The sequence below is a fragment of the Oncorhynchus keta genome, chromosome 14 (genome assembly GCF_023373465.1).
Source record: "Oncorhynchus keta strain PuntledgeMale-10-30-2019 chromosome 14, Oket_V2, whole genome shotgun sequence".
Lineage (NCBI taxonomy): Eukaryota > Metazoa > Chordata > Actinopteri > Salmoniformes > Salmonidae > Oncorhynchus > Oncorhynchus keta.
Genome location: NC_068434.1, coordinates 49,040,389 through 49,056,484, shown reverse-complemented (window position 1 = coordinate 49,056,484; position 16,096 = coordinate 49,040,389). Strand labels below are relative to the sequence as shown.

The following is a 16,096-nucleotide window of genomic DNA, read 5'->3' as shown; positions in this document are numbered from 1 at the left end:
GTATTATGTTGCCACTAGAACATTTTAAAGTCAACGCCCAGTTCCCACAGAAATACTCCATTGGAAAAGCTCTAACCACAGTATTAAATGTATTTATTATTTTGAAAGAGAACTTCAAAAAGCTAATTGTATTTTTTTTGTTGTACAAAAATGCTCTTATAGATCTTTCTATAGGATTCTCTTGTTATAACGTAGTTGTGCATGGCGAGTCAGAAGCCTCTAGAAGCTGTTCAATGTCTGTCTGAGGGACATTTGGCCTCTTAGGCTGCACTTCCAAACACACACACACACACACACACGACTGTTGTTATAGCAGCTCACTTTTTGGGTCGAGGCTGAACCATGGTGAGTGGGGGGATTGGCTGGGTGAGGAGATATTAACTACCACAGACACTCACTTCTTTCAGACATTGCACACACATGCTGCCACCCCTGGTCCTGCCCTGCCTGTCATTTTGATGTCTAGTCCTGTATTTAACTGACATTCATTGTTCTTCTAGATCCAGCAGACAGTGGTTTCAGTCTGACAGTCAGGCCGGTCGCACTGGTTCTCTCGTCCTATTGGAGTCTCCTCGCTCTCATTTTACTCATATGTTCCTTGTTCATTTGATGACCATGTCAAAGCTAATGATTCCATCACTCCAAATCTTAATAAATGGATTTGTTACATGGCAAAAATAAATCTCTTGTCATTCAGTCAGCACTTTGGTTTAACTGAATCAATCTACAATATTGGACTAAACCATTCAAATGTGTCTAAACATTCCACCAACAGGCCACTTGGCAACCAAAGTTCTGTTATGGAACTAATCATTGGTGTCCCTTTGCAATAGAAAATGGAAAACTAGAATGTCTTTGCTAAAAGAGAACAGAAAAAGGCCTATAAAAATGGCCTGGTCGGTGAATCCCGGTAGAAAGAATCTGACTGATGAGGACTCTGGGAGGGGACATCAATCAGGGCTCATGACCTTTGAGCCCAGATTATCTTTCTCTCTCCTTCCTTTCCACGTCGTCCCGTCTTGTACGCACCGTCCGCTAGGTCAGTTGGTCTCCATGGCAACACCTATCAGGAGGGGATCATTCCTTTGTTCCTCTTGCGGTCGGACATGGCCCTGCGGTTGTGGTTGGCTCCCCTGCTCTTGTGGGCCTCCTTCTTGCGTCGGTCCAGAAGGGTCTCTGTTGACTGGCCCTGGCCTTTAGGTTTACCCACCACGTCTCTCTCTCTGGCAGGCTCCGGACGGTACCTAGGAGGAGAGAGGGATTCAAATGGGAAATGCACACATTTCTCATAAGCTAACCTCAATTTAGGATGTCTTACATTGTAAGACATGTAGCAGAACTTAGTGTGTGTCTCCGTACCCCTTCCTGTGTTGCATGGTAGCTCTCCTGGCCTCTGCCCTCTCTCTCAGCAGAGCTGGGTCCTGAACAAACTGGTCTCTCTTCACTGCGTCTTCCTGAGGACACAAACCATGTGAAGGGTTAATGATACAACACATACTAATCCATCTAAACAGCTTAACCTAGATATAAGAATAACACTACAGCATAGCCACTGGTTCAACTTTGTCAAACCTAATATAAATCATCTGGATATCAAGGCATGGTACATAGACAGCCATAGGTAGCTAGTCATCTTGTGGGCAAGATTTTAAACAGCGCCATACAATAAATAGATAACACTTACCATGCCCATATTGTTGATCATAATAAGGCAAGCAGCCGTATAGTTAGAATAATAAAGAACAGAATAATAAAGAACAGGAATCAAGGGTGGTATTTGAAGAAAGTGGCAGGTATTGCTATTAACTTACACATCACAGAGAAGTCCATAGCGGTTCGTGTGAACCAGCATTGTTCTATACAAGTTGTCAGTCCTGAAATGGAGATCGGGGTGCCCTCTCCTGGGGCCGTTGGCCAGTTTTATGATGGTTGTAAATACCTTCCCTTGCCAAGCATTATGGAGGGAAAGACATTATGAATTTTGGCAGAAGGTCCTTTGTTCTACTACCTCCCCAAATTGGAGAATTAAACAATATTTCAATTTTTGAGAATGTGGAAATGGTCAGTGGAGACCAAAACAAATTCAACACGAGAGTTCTTTTTAATGTTGTGACATCATGAAAGATGGTAGAACCACATAACGGTACCTCTGTCTACACTTCTCAATTATGAGGTGTGCATCTGAATTTGTATAAAATTAATGATTAAGTGTCAGAATACTTTTGAAAAGACAGAAAAAAGATTGTAGTCTTCTAAATGAGAAAATAGTTATATAAAAAAATAGTTTGTACGTAGCCTAGGGATGAGAACACCGACAACCTCTGAAGCAATTCTAACAAGATCAATTGAGAACTACTGTACAGGGTACTTCAAGGTATCCATTCATACCACCAGCACGACCAGGAGCTCTACCTAAGGACATGGTGATCTCTGGTGGCCAAACCAGAGTCATACACCCAACATCTCCGTGACCAAAGGATTGACGTTCAAGGACAGCTCAATCATAAATATATAAATTGCATTCTCTTTTTTTCTCCAAATGAACAGCTATCAGAGTGCTTAAGATTTTGTATTTTCGTGAGCGAAGCTTCTCAATGTCCAATAGAGTTGACTCCTTGCCCCCCCCTCTGAATTCCCCACAGTGTTATAACCAAAATGTCCTGTTTTGATAGTATTCTAGAGACTATTTACTGTATAATGTTAGTGTAATTGTTTAATTAGTTAGTAAATAAATAATTGAGCCAATTTGTGTATCGCTGATTCATCAATAAAGTAGTGTTCGTGCAGACTACAAGGAATTACGACGTTCAGAATGACTGATGAGGTAATAATATATTAATACGTGACTAATCGATAAGCTTTGAAAATATCTGGAAATAGTTCAACATTTTCCCGTGGTGCCCCAACTTCTTAATTAATGTTACATGATTAGTTTAATCAAGTAATAATAATTACACAGAATTGAAGCTCTACCGCTCAGATTATTTGAATTTTTTCCCAGTCTGATCTTTTTACTATAATCATGTATTATTATTATTATTATTTATTTATTTATAAATTAAGTTCCCAGCACTGAAGTCAGAAGTCTGAGATTTCAGAGTTTCCAGTTGTTTTAGTTTTGGCATTAGTCTCAGCGGAGGAAGGGAGAAAGCAGCATAGGGTCTGCCTTTCACAGTCCCTGCTCTCTCCTTCCTTTCTTCCGGTAAGATTGACGAGAGAGATGCCATCAGGTGGAAGACTGTCCGAAACTTGAAACCGCATCTGCCTCATGCATAAATTCATGTTTTTTCTATGACCAGAGAAAGTGAAACTCTTCTCAATATTAAAAAAAGACATGACGAGCTGCTAATAAATAATAAAAACACAGGGCTAATCGATACACTTGGCTACTCATTCATTGCGGTGCAAGTGGAAGTAGGGATAAGCTTGTTTTATGTTTTGTAATAGTGTTAAATAAAAACAGTGTTGACAGTGCTGAATAAAAACATAAGACATGAACCAACTCAAAACAAATAGCAGCTCTTTGCTGTGTTCTTTGACAGTCTCTCTGGGCATTGTTTTAAATGTTTGCTGGGGTCGTGGAAGCTGTATGCTTCCAGATCTCCCAGTCCGCCAGGTAGGTGGAGTTTGTCTTTTCAGACAAATTAAATGGTTCAAAATAGGAACACTTTGCCAACCCAGTGCGCAGGGCTTCTGAATCAAGTTCACCTACTACCAACACCACAACACGAATACAAAATGAAGGAGCGCAAGCCTTTATCGCAGGCTTTTCTACAGAAATGTTTGGTGCTCGACTAGGAATGCTTTGAAGATCGACCGGTCGGTGACCACTGTTCTATACAGTACAATCCATTTCTATACAACCTACCTTCTCGTCCTCTTCCTCCTCTATGTTCTCCTCCTGCATCTGTGGTCTGCCTCCCTGCCGTAGGACCTGAGGGATGGTGAACGGCCTGTGGAAGGGAGAGAGAGGATGTGTGAATTAATAAAGAGTATTCATAAAGCCCTTTTTACATAAATGTGGTACAAGAGTTGTCAAAGTGTTTTCATTAACCAGAGCTCGATCTCAAAGGCAAGCAGTAGCACCTTGGTAAGAGGGAAGAAACCTTGAGACTGAGCAACCAAACTCAGATGGGAGGCTCTAGTCTAAATCAGCATAACGACTAGCTAAAATCTTAATTAGTAAACAGGTGTGTATGTTACCTGCGGTTGAGCAGGTTGGAGTCTCCGTCCAGATCATTGGCTCCTACTTGGTTGATGTCATATGTGTCATCATACTCATCATCATAATCGTTCAGATTGTCGATGGCTCCTGATTCGCTGGGAGTCACGATGACCTCATCCACCACAGTCTCATAGGTCAGGTAGCGTTCCTTCTGCTCTGCTATGTGCTGCTTGTCATTAAGCAGGTCCCGCACACTTTCTCCTTTCCTGATGGGAAACAACACAGACAGATATACAGAGATTATAGATCACACAAAGATAGAGGTCAGGCTTTATTGTACAGTTCACTATTGACCTGGTATTTATCTAAAAATTACTTGGGATTTTTTACATTTTGGGTGTGGTTTGGCGTGACAAGAGAGGACAGGAAATGGTCTGTGACCGAGTCATCATCTTGGCCACAATTAAATAGTCGATAGTTTCTCACCTCCGGCCCTTCCAGACGCGAGTCATGTCCACCTGGTCTCTGTTGAAGACATCAAACTCATCATCGTCAAACACGTTGGACCTGGTGCTGAGTACAGGAGGAAGCTCCTCCTTTACCGGCCTGGAGAGAGAGGCGAACATCACCATTAATACCTTTTTCAGACTACTCAACCGGTGCTGGCTGTCATTTTGCACAGTTCCCACAACTATGGTGGATGCGTAACCAGGCCAGCGCAGCACGACTCAAACTTGTGTATCTTTGTTTGTCTACACACAGACCAACACACACACCCATCTCCCTACCTGGGCATGGCTCTATCCAGTTTGTCCAGATCAGGGTGTAGTCTGTCCTCTAGGATGTAGTTAATGACCAATTCAGAGCTATAGTTGTACTGGTGGAGACAGGCCAGTAGAAATCCCTCTCCCAGGTCTGGTAGCAGGTCTCTGATGTGGGTTAACAGAGACTCCAGCTCCCCCGCACTGATCGTACACGCAGCACCCTGGATAACATAACACATATTAGACACGGACACACACTATTACAACAGCATCTACACCGGACTGAATCTACTGTGTATGGTCTCATATAGGATAGGTAAGCTCTCATAATGATTTGGTTATATTTGTGTATTATTTTGCCTGCTAAAATTACAAATCTGGAGGTCATACTTGCAAACATAAGCAACCATTTAAATGTAGTTGCGTATCAGCCAATTAAAATAGTTGATTTACTTGCATGTGAGAGAACACTAAATTGTAGCTGGTCCCATCAGATAACATCGCACACATTAGCCCTAAACTAGCCACACCAGGTGGCAGTGATTATATCCTGGAACAAGTTCTGCATCAGCCAATTAAAATCGTTGATGTAGTTGGACGAGTTCCAAAAACTTGCTCACGGAAGCGTCCTTAACATACCCACAACAGCATGTCCTGATCATCAAAGCAACTATATTTGACTAACTGGTCAAATTGCGCTCTGTGTAAAGTGCCCAGTCCACATAATCGTTGCAGATTGTGGCATGAGTTCCAATCTCACGAGTCCTCACATTTGAAATGTAGATTCACATGTATTGTGTTAGTGTGTTGAAAAGGGACGTAGCAAACAGCTTGAAAATTAAGATTGCATTTATTATTAAGGAGCTCTCTCTTCAGCCTTGCACACAAACACTAATAATCATATAGCATATTTATTTATTTTTTATTTTACCTTTATTTAACCAGGCAAGTCAGTTAAGAACAAATTCTTATTTTCAATGACGGCCTAGGAACAGTGGGTTAACTGCCTGTTCGGGGGCAGAACGACAGATTTGTACCATGTCAGCTCGGGGGTTTGAACTTGCAACCTTCCGGTTACTAGTCCAACGCTCTAACCACTAGGCTACCCTGCCGCCCCGTAGGCTTTATTACATGGAGGTGTACACCTAAATGTAGGCCTAAAACGTTTTATATGCATTTTTAATCATCTGCTTTGTCACATATGCATTACTTGACTCGAGGAGGATGAGTATTAAAGTGTACAGTAGGATTATACACTCACTGGCCAGTTTATTAGGTACACCACCCAGTTTAAGAAAATGTATCGCTCCTACAGGCAGTGAGTCATGTGGCCGTGGCTTGCAATATAAAGCAGGCAGGCATTGAGGCTTTCAGTTACTGTTAGATTTAACGTTAGAATGAGCAAAACGAGTGACTTAATTGACTTTGAACGAGGTATGATTGTTGGTGCCAGGCACACCGGATCCAGTGTCTCAGAAATGACTGCCCTCCTGGGCTTTTCACGCACGACAGCGTCTAGGGTTTCTGAGAGTGGTGCAACAAACAGCTTGTTGATGAAAGAGGTCGAAAGAGAATGGCAAGAACTGTGCAAGCTAACAGGCGGGCAAATAACGGTGCAGTACAACAGTGGTGTAGAACAGCATCTCGGAACGCATAACTCGTCGAACCTTGTCACAGATGGGCTACTGTAGCAGGTGACCACACCGGGTTCCACTCCTATCAGTTAAAACCAAGAAGAAGTGGCTTCAGGGGCACGCAATCAACACTGGACAATTGAGAAGTGTAAAAACGTTGCCTGGTCCAGCGAATCCCAGTTCCTGTTGCGTTATGCTGACGGCAGAGTCAGGGTTTGGCGTAAGCAGCATGAGTCCCACCATGCCTCGTGTCAATGGCACAGGCTGGTGGCGGTGGTGTACCACCATCCAATCTGCAGCAACTGCGTGATGCCATTGTGTCACCATGGACCAACATCCCTGTGGAATGTTTCTGACATGTAGAATCCATGCCCCAAATAATTAAGGATGCTCTGAAGGCAAAGGGGGTTCCGACCCAACACTCTATGGGGGTACCTAATAAGCTGTGTAGGTTGCACTCTCATTATCATCCTACAGATGGCGGTATTGTTTTTTAAATTATTTTTATTATCCCGAGTCCAGAGGACTCGAATCAACAGAGGACACTTGGCTGTGTTTTTTTAATTTTTTATATCTAACTATGATTAGCATTTTCTGTATGCTACTATAGCAACTCCAATCAAGCTATAGTTTACATTCGTTAACATCAGATAGTGTCCTCCTTATGCTACAACCTACTAATGCATATGGGACTTTGAATGGTACACCTCAATTCATGAACAACTGGCCGGTGAGCCACCCATAGAGCGATTACGCCCTCTCCTGGCGAGGAGACAGTGTGGGCAACCCTGGTCCTGGAATGGCGCAGGAACTTCATGTATTTGATTTAACCCATCTGAAAGACCAGATGTGTTGATTTTAGGCAATCACTGATCAACCTTCAAGTTAGTCTTGAGTGGTGCCTAGTTGGAACAAAATCCTGCAGTACCTGCAGCACTCCAGAAACAGGGTTGCCTACCCGTGGTGCAGGCTATCATTAGTCGGTTAAATTATTATGTAGGCTTCACTTACGTAGGCCTGCAATGTTTTATAGGCCATTCATGATTATATTAATCCACTTCAATACATGCGTTTTGAATCCTATTTTTTCCTCAACAAGAAAGCTTAATGCGAGGGGGTCTCAAACCCATAGTTAAAGTGCACTAAAACAGTGTTTCGATATTGGAAGAATTTCTAGAAAGTACACATAGAATAACGAGATACATGCAACATTAACTTAATTATTCAAATTAGTGGATTCGGATATTTTCGCCACACCCATTGCTGACAGTTATATAAAATTGAGCACACAGCCATGCTATCTCCATAGACAAACATTTTCAGTAAAATGGCCTTACTGAAGAGCTCAGTGACTTTCAACATGGCACCATCATATGATGCCACCTTTCCAACAAGTCAGTTTGTCAAATTTTGAGCCAAGCGAGAGCAACTGCTATTGTGAAATGGCAAAATCAGCCGCGAAGTGGTAGGCCACACAAGCACACCTTTGGGATGTATTGGAAAGCTGAGGCCTAATCACCCAACATTAGTGCCCGACCTCTCTAATGCTTTTGTGGCTGAACCGAAGCAAGCCCCCGCAGCAACGTTCCAACATCTAGTAAAAAGCCTGCTCAGAAGAGTGGAGGCTGTTATAGCAGCAAAGGTGGCACCAATGCCATATTAATGCCCATGATTTTGGAATGAGATGTTTGACAAGCAGGTGTCCACATAATTTGATCATGTAGTGTATCTGCTAAATGTATTTCTTGACCAGTTGTCTGGGATGTTCATCACTTGCTGAAATAGACTTCTTCCCTTCTCTCACTTCCTTAGCTGCTCTCTCAATAACCTGGTTTTCCATTTCTACATGATGATGTCTGCTCTGTAACAAACATTCATATGCACATTGCAAAAATACTATGCATAAAATTTAAAAAATGTAGTCATCATTTGTATTGGGCATGGTGGCCATCGGTTCAACTTACCCCAAGGAAAACACATTACTATATTAACCAACATAGCTTTCAAGGATGCACTTTGTAAAACTTTTTTTTTTAATCTTCAAACAATCTACTTTGGTTTAGATATGAGCATCGTGGCAGAATTCACTAATTTGACTTTGTGAAAATCTGTTTTGTACCTCACTTGATTACCACTTTTTCCCAGGTGGTTTCTTCCTTCACAGATTACATGAAATGACCTTTTCCTAAACATTTGGTCAAATTATGAATTGTATTTTGAGAGAACCGCTTAGAAGCGATGGTGATAATGGTAGCCTACATGACTGCTATTTGGCAAATGCATATGGCTCTTATTTTTTTAATTTTTTTACGCTGTATGAGTGGCGCAGCAGTCTAAGGCTCTGCATCTTAGTGCTAGGGGTGTCACTACATACCCTGGTTCGATTCCAGGCTGTATCACAACCGGCTGTGATTGGGAGTCCCATCGGGCGTCTCGCGCAATTGGCCCAGGGTTTGGCCGGGGTAGGCAGTCAATGTAATTTGTTCTTAAGTGACTTGCCTAATTAAATAAAGTTGAAATAAATACAGAAAATAAATCAACGTAGATGTTGTAAGGACCTCATTTATCTTTTTTCCATAAAAGCACAAAAACTTGACATTTTCTCATATGCTAGGAGCCTAGTTAAGGATGCGTCAATGCAATATTGGCACACAACATTTTGTTACAGACCAACATAAAAGTAAACCTTTAATTTGTAGGTTTAAAATATACCCCGTGGTCAGGGTCGACCTATTTTAAGAAATGCCATTGGTTGGCGCATATAAAGTCTAAGATCTTTGATAGGCTGATGAAGAATATGTTCCAAGATATAATCACTGCCACCTGGTGAGGTTAGCATAAAGCTAATATATGCCATGTTATCTGATGGGACCAGCTACAATTTAGCGTTCTGTCACGTGCAAGTCAATCGACTATTTGAATTGGCCGATACTCATTACGAGTCGGAGAGAAACGGTTTAAATTGAAATGGTCACTTATGTTCGCAAGTATGGTCCCATTATTTTGCCGGTTTAACTAACAAACTACAACACAGCTCTCCCCACCCCATTGCCCAAACTGGTATCTCCTATTCAGAACTCACGTTGTCTCCTTTATGGGGCATATCCCGCATGGCCTGTGCTCCTCTGGGGGTCTCCCCTCCTTCCCCTGGCTCTCTGATCCCCATCTCTCCCCCCCAGGCCCCTGCCCCAACCTCTACTCCCTGGCCAGTCAGCCCGGCAGAGGAGTGTGTCTGCTGGGGTCTGTCCTGGGTTCTCCTCCGGCCGATGCTGTCCCAGGCATCCTCCACCCCCTGGAGCAGATATGATGTCCTAGTCTCATCTCTGACAGGGAGAGAGGGTTAAGGAAAGACAACAGGCAGTGCTGGAGGAAAGGGTGGTGGAGGTATGTTAATATCACTGCTCTAGGTTGGATGGATGGATACGTTTCTTCCAATGAGGGGGATGTGTATGTTTCTAAGACTGAGTGGCTGACTGGTGGACTCATTGAGGAACATGCGTCTGAGTGTGTGAGACCATGTGGAGGAAGGATACAGGAGAGGAAAGGCCTGCTGTAGAAGACTGATATCATCAGCTATGGGGAACTGCTCATCGTAGTCTAATAGGAATCTGAGACAGCAACAAGGATGGCATAAACAAACATCCTTTATCTCCTCAATGGACAACCTCCAATCAGTTACACAAGCATTCCTAACAGCAGTTATCATACAAAAACTCTAGTATTAATTAGGTCAGGGATGCAATGGTCAAAAATATTGATTGAAGACATTTATGGCCCTTCAAAAAGGAAATTCTTCCCATATCAGGATTCAAACAAGTATGCACTGTACCTCTTCTCTGGTAGGAAAGTAGTGAAATGCTGCAGGAGTTCCTCCACAAATGTCTGAATGTTCTCTGAGCTAAAAACAAATTAACAAGAATGTTCAAAGGCTGCAGGAAGGCTATGAGCAAATATGATCACCATACTAAAAGAAAATCTGAATTTTAGGGATCCCCATTCCAGCATGAAGGTTTGGTAGGTGGATAAAGAAAGGATGAAAAAGAGAATAGAAAGAGAAAGGCATTTTATTCTGACCCCTCTAGTATGGGCTGTAGGCAGGTGTGTTGTAGCAGCAGGTGTGCCATCTCCACCATCCTCCTCCGGGCGTGACACACCCTCCTCCACAGGTCCTCCTGGAGACTGGCAGGGGGCACGGGAAGGGGTCAGTCACTCACACAAGTGCGTACACACACACGGATACAAAAAAGAACAGGCGCGGTCCATACATGCACAGTACATACACAGAACATTCAGTTGAAGTCAGAAGTTTACATACACCTTAGCCAAATACATTTAAACTCAGTCTTTCACAATTCCTGACATTTAATCATTGTAAAAAAAATCCCTGTGTTAGGCCAGTTAGGCTCACCACTTTATTTTAAGAATGTGAAATGTCAAAATAATAGTAGAGAGAATGATTTATTTCAGCATCACATTCCCAGTCGGTCAGAAGTTTACATACACTCAATGAGTATTTGGTAGCATTGCCTTTAAATTGTTTAACTTGGGTCAAACATTTTGGGTAGCTTCCCACAATAAATTGGGTGAATTTTGGCCCATTCCTCCTGAGAAAGCTAGTGTAACTGAGTCAGGTTTGTAGGCCTACTTTCTTGCACACGCTTTTTCAGTTCTGTCCACAAATGTTCTATGGGATTGAGGTCAGGGCTTTGTGATGGCCACTCCAATACCTTGACTTTGTTGTCCTTAAGCCATTTTACCACAACTTTGGAAGTATGCTTGGGAAGACCCATTTGCGACCACGCTTTAACTTCCTGACTGATGTCGCGTCAATATATCCACATAATTTTGCTTCTCATGATGCCATCTATTTTGTGAAGTTCACCAGTCCCTCCTGCAGCAAAGCACCCCCACAACATGATGCTGCCACTCCCATGCTTCACGTTTGGGATGGTGTTAGCCGGCTTGCAAGCCTCCCCCTTTTCCTCCAAACATAACAATGGTCATTATGGCTCAACAGTTCTACTTTTGTATCATCAGACCAGAGGACATTTCTCCAAAAAGTACAATCCTCCAAAAAGCACCATCTTTGTCCCCATGTGCAGTTGCAAACCGTAGTCTGGCTTTTTTAATGGTGGTTTTGGAGCAGTGGCTTCTTCCTTGATGAACAGTATGACGGCTACGTGGTCCCATGGTGTTTATACTTGCGTACTATTGTTTGTACAGATGAACGTGGTACCTTCAGGCGTTTGGAAATCGCTTCCAATGATGAACCAAACTTGTGGAGGTCTACCATTATCTTTCTGAGGTCTTGGCTGATTTCTTTTGATTTTGCCATGATGTCAAGCAAAGAGGCACTGAGTTTGAAGGTAAGCCTTGAAATACATCCACAGGTACACCTCCAGTTGACTCAAATGACATCAATTAGCCTATCATAAGCTTCTAAAGCCATCACATCATTTTCTGGAATGTTCCAAGCCATTTAAAGGCACAGTCAACTTAGTGTATGTAAACTTCTGACTCACTGGAATTGTGATACAGTTAAATAATCTGTCTATAAACAATTGTTGGAAAAATGACTTGTGTCATGCAAAGTAGATGTTGCCTACTTGCCAAAACTATAGTTTGCTAACAAGAAATTTGTGGGGTGGTTGAAAAACGAGTTTTAATGACTCCAACCTAAGTGTATGCAAACCATGCCCAGTATCCCCACACACATACATGATTAATCAGGTTGTAATACACTATTAAATGGTATATACAGCCATGTGTGCATTGTCTTTATAAGCCAGAATGTTTAATAAAATTACATTTAAACTTGATCTACCGGTTGTCGGTGCATTTTGTCCTTCTGCTGCATGAAAACTGAGACAAAATATCCACAGAATAGTGTTATTCAGACGACTTTCAGTATATTCAGACTTTCAAAAAGTTTGGTAAACAACACTTTCCTGTGGATACTCCATCTCCACCCCCTACCGCCAAAAGAACCAACCGGGAAAGTAACCTCAAATATAATTTTATTTGTAGAGACTAAGTCTTTTTTTTTACAGCAACTTCTTTCAGACTGATATCCATGGGGTAAGCATGTTAACAGTCTGATGTTCAGGCAAAAGCACACGTCTATGAACAGAGACACACCTGTCGTCGTCAAAGTTTCTTTTCCTCACAGCCTTCTCTATGTCAGGCACAGCCACCTCGTAGAATGAGGCTAGTCTAAGAAGAATAAGAAGGTAAAAGTTAAAGAAAAAAAGTGATCAATTCTGACAAATGCATTATTGCCGTGGAAACAGTGTAGTTGAATAGTGGTGGTGGGAAACGAGCTAAATACGGATTGTTCTTGGCTGTATAGGTTTATCAAATAAAATAATTCAAACTGTTGAGGAAACTGAGTGGAAGGTGTGTGTGCGAGCGAGCACGCTACCTGTTGAGGAAGCTGTGACAGTGAAAGGTGGAGCAGGCAGCAGGGAAGATGTCCAGGAAGGCCTGGATGGTGGTACAGGTGTCACACAGATACAGCACCAAATCCACTAGGTCCTGGAAGAGGAGGCACAACCAGTCAGAACCAGTCACTCCTGTACTAGGAGAATGTCAACTCATTGAGGAGATGGAAGAGGTTTCACAACCAGTCACAACAATCAGTTAAAACAAACCCATGACTCATTGAAGAGATTTTAAACTTCAGCTGGCATGTTTTAAAGACACCAATAGCTGACACGCAGTGGACTTTACTTTATAACTGTGGTCTATCTAGTCGGTCATGCATCAGCAGTATGTTTATCATAACCTGTTGACTCATGGTCATGGCGGTGGGTCGGCCGGATGAGCTGAGCTTCAGAGGCTCGATGGCAGTGGCTCCTTCACACTGGAGACCACACTTAGCAAGGATAGTGTCTAACACCTTTGGGAGAGACAAAGGGCAAGTCTGAAATGGCACCCTATTATCTACAAAGTGCACTCCTTAAAAGTTGCAGGCTGAGATGTCTTAAAATGCCGTGACACTAAATTTGAATTGAGGTCAAATTTCAGTGTCACCTAGATTATTTTCAAAGAGCACAAAATGGGAGAAAGCTTTTTGAAATGGAGTGTATTGAATGATTGTGCTTCTTACCTGTAGGACTGAGAGAACAGCCTCATCCAGGTCTCCATAGTAACACGGCTGCTGGGTGAAGATGTTTTCTGGAAGATAAACAAGACATTGATGTCATTAATTGAGAAAAAAAAATCTGTTCTAGATCCATTTGAGCAGGTAAAGTGCTCCACCTGAGAAAGGGCCCATTGCTGAGCTCACCTATCATCTTATGGAGCAGCTGGGCGTTTCCTTTCCCAAACAGAACACACAGGTCCAGGATCTTGGGAATGTCGAACAGGAAGTTGTTGTAAATGATCTCTCCGAACACAGTCGGAGTTATAAAGCTCTCCTGAGAGAGAAAACAGGAGATAACAGTTATGTTCAGTCAGACAATTCTCCTCTCAATAGAAGAGTCGGACGGAGAATAATTAATGTTCCAAAAATTCTTTGCCTCTAACAGAGGTTAAATATAACTTGTCTCTAACGCAGTCTAAACATGACCTTTAAATGTGAGCCAAGTTATCTGGACGTACATAAGACAGTTTTTCCATTCAACAACACTACATCATTGCCTTATCAGAAACAGACAGACCCCCAGAATACCTAGAAAGCAGCGGTACCTTGGACTCCTTGTGCGTGGCCATTCTGAGGAAGGTCATAAAGACGGCTCGGTGGATGCAGCGCTGCATGTCAGCAACGGCCGGGGAGGAGGGCAAGGAGGAGGGGTCTAATCCCCGAGGGGAGTGGCGTAGGTAGGAATCCAGACACTTCTGCAATGACTCATCAAATACCACCTGGGGGAGGGGGGTTTAATAATGGACACAATGGGTTTAGGTTATTTTTGGTTAGGTCAAAACCTCCCGTCTCCACATCATATGGTGTATGACAGCCACAGTGACTGACCTGGCACCAGAACTTGTCATGTCGCAGGGCCAGCAGCCAGTCCAGGTCCTCAGTGATGAACTTGCCATGCTCCAGGTACTCCTCCACCTGAGCAGGGGAGCTGTCCTCGGGAGGGGGCTTATAAGTCACAAAACACCGCTCCTCCTTCCTGTCTGGATGCTGCCATGGCAACACAAGGACAGTGGGCAATGGTTCAGAGACAGACATAGGCAAACACACTGATATATAGATTAACTTCTACAGTTGAGGGAAACATATACTAGAGTGGGGATATGATGAGAAAACAACTAGGACAGTAAAATAGGTCTGATGAACTGGCACATAACCAAAGGGAATTTACAGACTTCGATGATAGCTTACAGTAGCAAACTCTAACTAATGCAGATAACATACCACAACGCAGTTCGTTTGTGATGTGACAACCACAGCTATGGACATGATGTACACGAGGAAGCAGTGTCAGATGGTTTTTAATGTTGGCTGTCTTACCAGGGCTGGCAGGGTGCGCTCCTTTCCCAGAGGCCCAGTAGCCTCTGTCACCTGTTGCTCATCAAGAGGTATCATTGCACACGCCATCGTTTCTCTTCACTCTTTCAAGTTCAAGTTGATTCTTCTAATAGAGAGAACTTACTGTATGCAATGGATAGAACACACATCCAACTAGTTAGCTAACCTACCTGCTAGTTAAATTAGACGACTCCCAGTTTAGGTAACAGCTGGGTTAAATCAAAATCGATTAAGCTAAGCTAGGTACAACCGTTAAGTATGAGTCATTGATGTTACCTAACTAGGCAACACCGGTGTGTAGTTTGCCGATGACAGAATGTGCATTAATAATTTAGGAAGTGGCTACAACAAATCAACGTGGCACTGGCAAAGAAAGACGTAACTAGCCAGCTAATTGCAGACAGTTAGCTAGCATGAGCTTCTCAGCTTGCCAATCAGACAGCTGAGCCACACAAGTGCTGGCAAGGAAGATTAACCACAACGCGTTAGTTAAACTAATCGAATTATGTTAGCTATTTTATCATCATATGTAATTGTCAATAAAGATAAACTCACCTCTTATTTTATATAATGTTTGGCTCTTTCAAGCCATTACGAGCCAAGCCACTGTTCTGTTTCGCGAATGAGGCGAGCCGGAAGTGCCCAAGCACTTTTACATTGCACATTGCGCACGCGCAGCTCAATGTCCGTTTGGGTGACGTAAATGATGGACACCCTGGGAGGGATAGCAGAGAGGAAGAATCTTTGTGCTTGATAGCTAAGTTAGCCATTTACATTTACATTTACATTTAAGTCATTTAGCAGACGCTCTGGCCTTCATTGATTCATCAGAAATATTTCATATGCGAACGTCATGCATAATAAAGGAGGCAAATTATGAACGATGAGTTGTGCAACATTTGTCAAAGCATCCACCCAGCACATCCAGAAGAGGACTGGCCACCCCTCAGAGCCTGGTTCTTCTCTAGGTTTCTTCATAGGTTCCTTCCTTTCTAGGGAGTCTTTCCTAGCCACCGTACTTCTACACCTGCATTGCTTTCTGTTTGGGGTTTTA

General features: G+C 42.8%; 1 protein-coding gene across 3 annotated transcripts; it reads right to left on the bottom strand.

Annotated features, from left to right (window-relative positions):
* Positions 1 to 76: 76 nt before the first annotated feature.
* Positions 77 to 15,759, bottom strand: ascc2 (activating signal cointegrator 1 complex subunit 2). Of its 3 annotated transcripts, none has more exons than XM_035786327.2 (19): positions 15,598 to 15,759; positions 15,025 to 15,165; positions 14,536 to 14,694; positions 14,253 to 14,426; positions 13,852 to 13,981; positions 13,672 to 13,739; positions 13,348 to 13,461; positions 12,985 to 13,097; positions 12,702 to 12,776; positions 10,638 to 10,742; positions 10,393 to 10,461; positions 10,097 to 10,171; positions 9,646 to 9,886; positions 4,954 to 5,150; positions 4,652 to 4,771; positions 4,204 to 4,431; positions 3,869 to 3,953; positions 1,360 to 1,454; positions 77 to 1,244 (listed from the first exon to the last, which is right to left on the bottom strand). In XM_035786327.2, exons 2-19 carry the CDS (start codon positions 15,109 to 15,111, stop codon positions 1,067 to 1,069), a joined length of 2,313 nt encoding a protein of 770 aa, XP_035642220.1. In that variant the 5' UTR covers positions 15,112 to 15,165; positions 15,598 to 15,759; the 3' UTR covers positions 77 to 1,066. The 3 variants fall into 3 exon arrangements, with proteins under 3 accessions (XP_035642220.1, XP_035642221.1, XP_035642222.1); XM_035786328.1 differs by having other exon boundaries at positions 15,025 to 15,148; positions 15,598 to 15,707; XM_035786329.2 differs by lacking the exon at positions 10,097 to 10,171.
* Positions 15,760 to 16,096: the final 337 nt, after the last annotated feature.